General features: G+C 45.7%; 1 protein-coding gene across 1 annotated transcript; it reads right to left on the bottom strand.

Annotated features, from left to right (window-relative positions):
* Positions 1–213: 213 nt before the first annotated feature.
* LOC148271020 (kinesin-like protein KIF12) lies at positions 214–2,108 on the bottom strand (the record flags this gene model as incomplete). Its single annotated transcript, XM_088241914.1, has 3 exons — positions 1,916–2,108; positions 567–671; positions 214–493 (listed from the first exon to the last, which is right to left on the bottom strand). Coding segments are annotated over exons 1-3 (546 nt in total), but the record flags the coding sequence as incomplete, so codon positions are not given.
* Between the last annotated feature and the right edge of the window lie 1,149 nt (positions 2,109–3,257).

Raw genomic sequence — 3,257 nt, 5'->3', positions numbered from 1 at the left:
TTTTTGTAGTTGTTAAATTTGACCGCATTCGCTATATCGCATCGCTCGATTGATCGATCGTACATAATCAATACTCAGTACTCAGGTTCACGTATAACTTAGTATATACAATATGCATGTGGGCAATATGGCTATCTACGAACTGCACGTAGACGCAGTACCCAGTGTTAAATGATGGGTAGTTTGTAAAGCTTCGAAGGCCGTTTGACTTACCAGGTGAGGGGGACCCGTGAGTGTGTGCGTCTTGCCGCTGCCCGTCTGGCCGTAGCAGAAGGCGGTGCACGAGAAGCCCTCCACGGCCATCTCCAGCAGGCGCGTGACGCCGCAGTGCTGCAGCACGTCCTGCTGCGTGGCCGCCGGCTCGAACACGGCGTTGTAGCTGAATAGCTTGGGCTTCTGGCCCGGCGTCGCGCACAGCACCTGCCCGTCCCCGGGGAACTCCACGACGGAGCGCTCGCCGGCCTGGCGCTCGCGCTGGCTCAGCGGCCGCACCCTGCAAGCACGCCACCGGAGTCAGTCACTGCGCCGTTGGCCCGCACCGCGTGACGCGCGCCGGCGACACTCACCTGACCACCACGTTGATGTTGTCCTCCCCGGCGCCCGGCTGGGGCGTGTCGCCGGACAGGCTGCGCTCCGGCCCGTCGGAGCTGCTGAGGCCGCTGCCGCCGGAGCTGCAACGAGGACGCGCGTGAGCGACCGCCACCGCACCCGGCCGAACTTGACCTCGGGGAGGAACTGGGGCGGCGGTAGCGTGTGGCGTGTGGCGTGTGGCGTGTGAACCATATTTCAGTTGATCGCGGAATTCCGTTTTTAACTTGCGGAGGGTTAGATTGACGTAATCATCATAGTCGCAACCTTCGCAGCCGATCGGGCACAGCGCTGGTGAATCAAGTCAGCGTATTCCGACCGTCCGCTACATGAACGTGAAGGTATCCGTCTCACGCTCTAGGTGCCAGTGCATGGACCGTGTGGAACGACATTTTAAATAATACGCATTTAAGGTAGACTATGCCAGGACTCGAACACGGAACCTCGAGCGTGGCAGGCGAATGCGCCAACCACTACGCTAATAGGCGGACTTAAAACCCCCATGAAAAACTACCCATGTCTAATCGATAATAATATTATAAGAATTATTACCCCATCATTCGATGAACATCATCTCATCATTTTTAGTTCACGAGGTTTCAGGGTTCGATTCCAAACGGGATAGAGGGATTTTTTTCGAGTCAATTATGACTTATCATTTCAATAATTAAGTGATTACACTTAATTATTGAAATGATAAGGTATTTATAGTATGCGTGTATAAAACAAAGCTGTTTTACAATTCGCGCATTTATACTAGGGGTAAAAAATCTAAAATAATAGTAACATTTTTAAAATCATAATATTTATGTTTCGTTACAAAAGGAATACCCATTTAAAACATTTACTTTTTTACTAACGATCAAACAACCAGGCCTTTGTGGGCGAATATAATATTTATATTAAATCTAAATAAAAATAGTTTTGCAATACTGAAATTGAAAAAAGGGCACAATATAAATGTTTTTTTAATTAAATACACGAGAATACCAATAAATTAATAATCTAATTGATGATGACTGTATGAGTGTTTCACCAAGATTTGTAGAACTATGAAGTTCCTACTTTTATTGACCGCGGCATATACGGTATCATCATCATCCGCGCCGAGTGGCGAGATGTTTCATGTCGATCCGACGAGGAATCGAACATGGCACCTCGAGAAAGTTCGGCGAACGCGCCGACCACAACATGACTGGACTGGATTCCAATTGGAAACACACGGTCAGGATTTTGGTTCTATTTCACACAAAATTGTCTTAATACGACATGCAAAATAAGTTTGAAAAAACGTAGTAATATTCAGTCAGTCAGAGTCTTGGCTTACCAACCGCCGGCGGACCGGCGGGTGTGCGTGTGCGGGGGCGGGGTGCCGGACAGGCTGTCGACCGAGCGGGACAGGGGGCCGCGGGCCAGGGGGCGCGCCGGCGGCGGGGGGGGCCCGCGGTCGGGCAGCGAGCGCAGCAGCTGCAGGCTCCGGAGGGACATGTTCGCTCGGGGCGCGGCCGCCGCTCGCGTGCCTCTCCGCGGACTGCGGCCACCGCGCCGGGCGGACCCTCGGCGCTCGCCACGCGCCACGCGGCCCTGTACCGCGGATCGATACTCGATAAAGCTGGCTTACCTACTATTCACCGTGTCGCCAGTTGCCAGTCGCCAGTCGCCAGTCGCCACACCACCGCCCCCGCTACGGTTCAAGCGGTGGTAATGAATAAATTATGCTATTGGATGCGCTACACTGCACTCTGTCACTGCTCTTCCGCTGCGCCGACCGATTAATGTACGCACCTGCAGCCAGAGCGATGCACGAAGTCCGTCATAATGATTTATTCGTGTTTTTCAACTAATTTTAATAAATAATTCTAGCTCAGAGGGCTTTTAACGTGACAGGTATGAAACTAACATTAAAGTGCCATATTATTATATATTTATATTTAAAGTAATGCCTAGTAGGATAAGACCCGAGCTGAGGCTTACTTACATTGACTTCACTTACATATTATATAATCATATATTACTTATATATTATTATTCTGTCCAAATGCTGGATAAATGAATCTTATATTCCTAAATATCATTCTCGTAATAATAAACTACAAAATGATGGCGTCACAATTACACATTAGCTTTCACAAGTAAGGAAGTATGTTTTCCACATTCCAATTGTATAGAAGTCAGAATTAATAATATAATGATTAGGGAGATACAAACATTAATATTAATTATATTATTATTTTGATGTTTGTTATATATTATTGATTATAATATGCACTCACAAGCTATTGAATACAGAAACAAGTTGTACATATGTAGCTATATTGACCACGTTTTCGTGAAAAGTTTACTGTATACTAGGGGCAGTTGTATTGGCCGAAACGGAAATTTCGGTCACTAATATGCAGTATTTAATTATATTCATATTCACATACTAAAATTATATAAACTAAAATTATTAATCAAAATAATGTGACCTCACAGGGGTTACCCGTGCCGAAAACACAATATACGTCTTAAAATATTTTTACATTTGAGAATAAACAAAGAAGACTAACTTATTAGACAGAGATAATTAACGAAATGTTCAGACAGTTTTAAACATTACGTATTTATTTTTATAATTAATTAATGGACATCTACATTATTTATGTTTAAAAAAAAAACAATAAAAGAAT

Source organism: Micrasema longulum, unplaced genomic scaffold (assembly GCF_059751315.1).
Source record: "Micrasema longulum isolate JH-2025_06_02 unplaced genomic scaffold, ASM5975131v1 h1tg003164l, whole genome shotgun sequence".
In the NCBI taxonomy this organism is placed as follows: domain Eukaryota; kingdom Metazoa; phylum Arthropoda; class Insecta; order Trichoptera; family Brachycentridae; genus Micrasema; species Micrasema longulum.
Note: the sequence above shows the minus strand (reverse complement) of the source record. Positions and strands in the feature narration are given on the sequence as shown.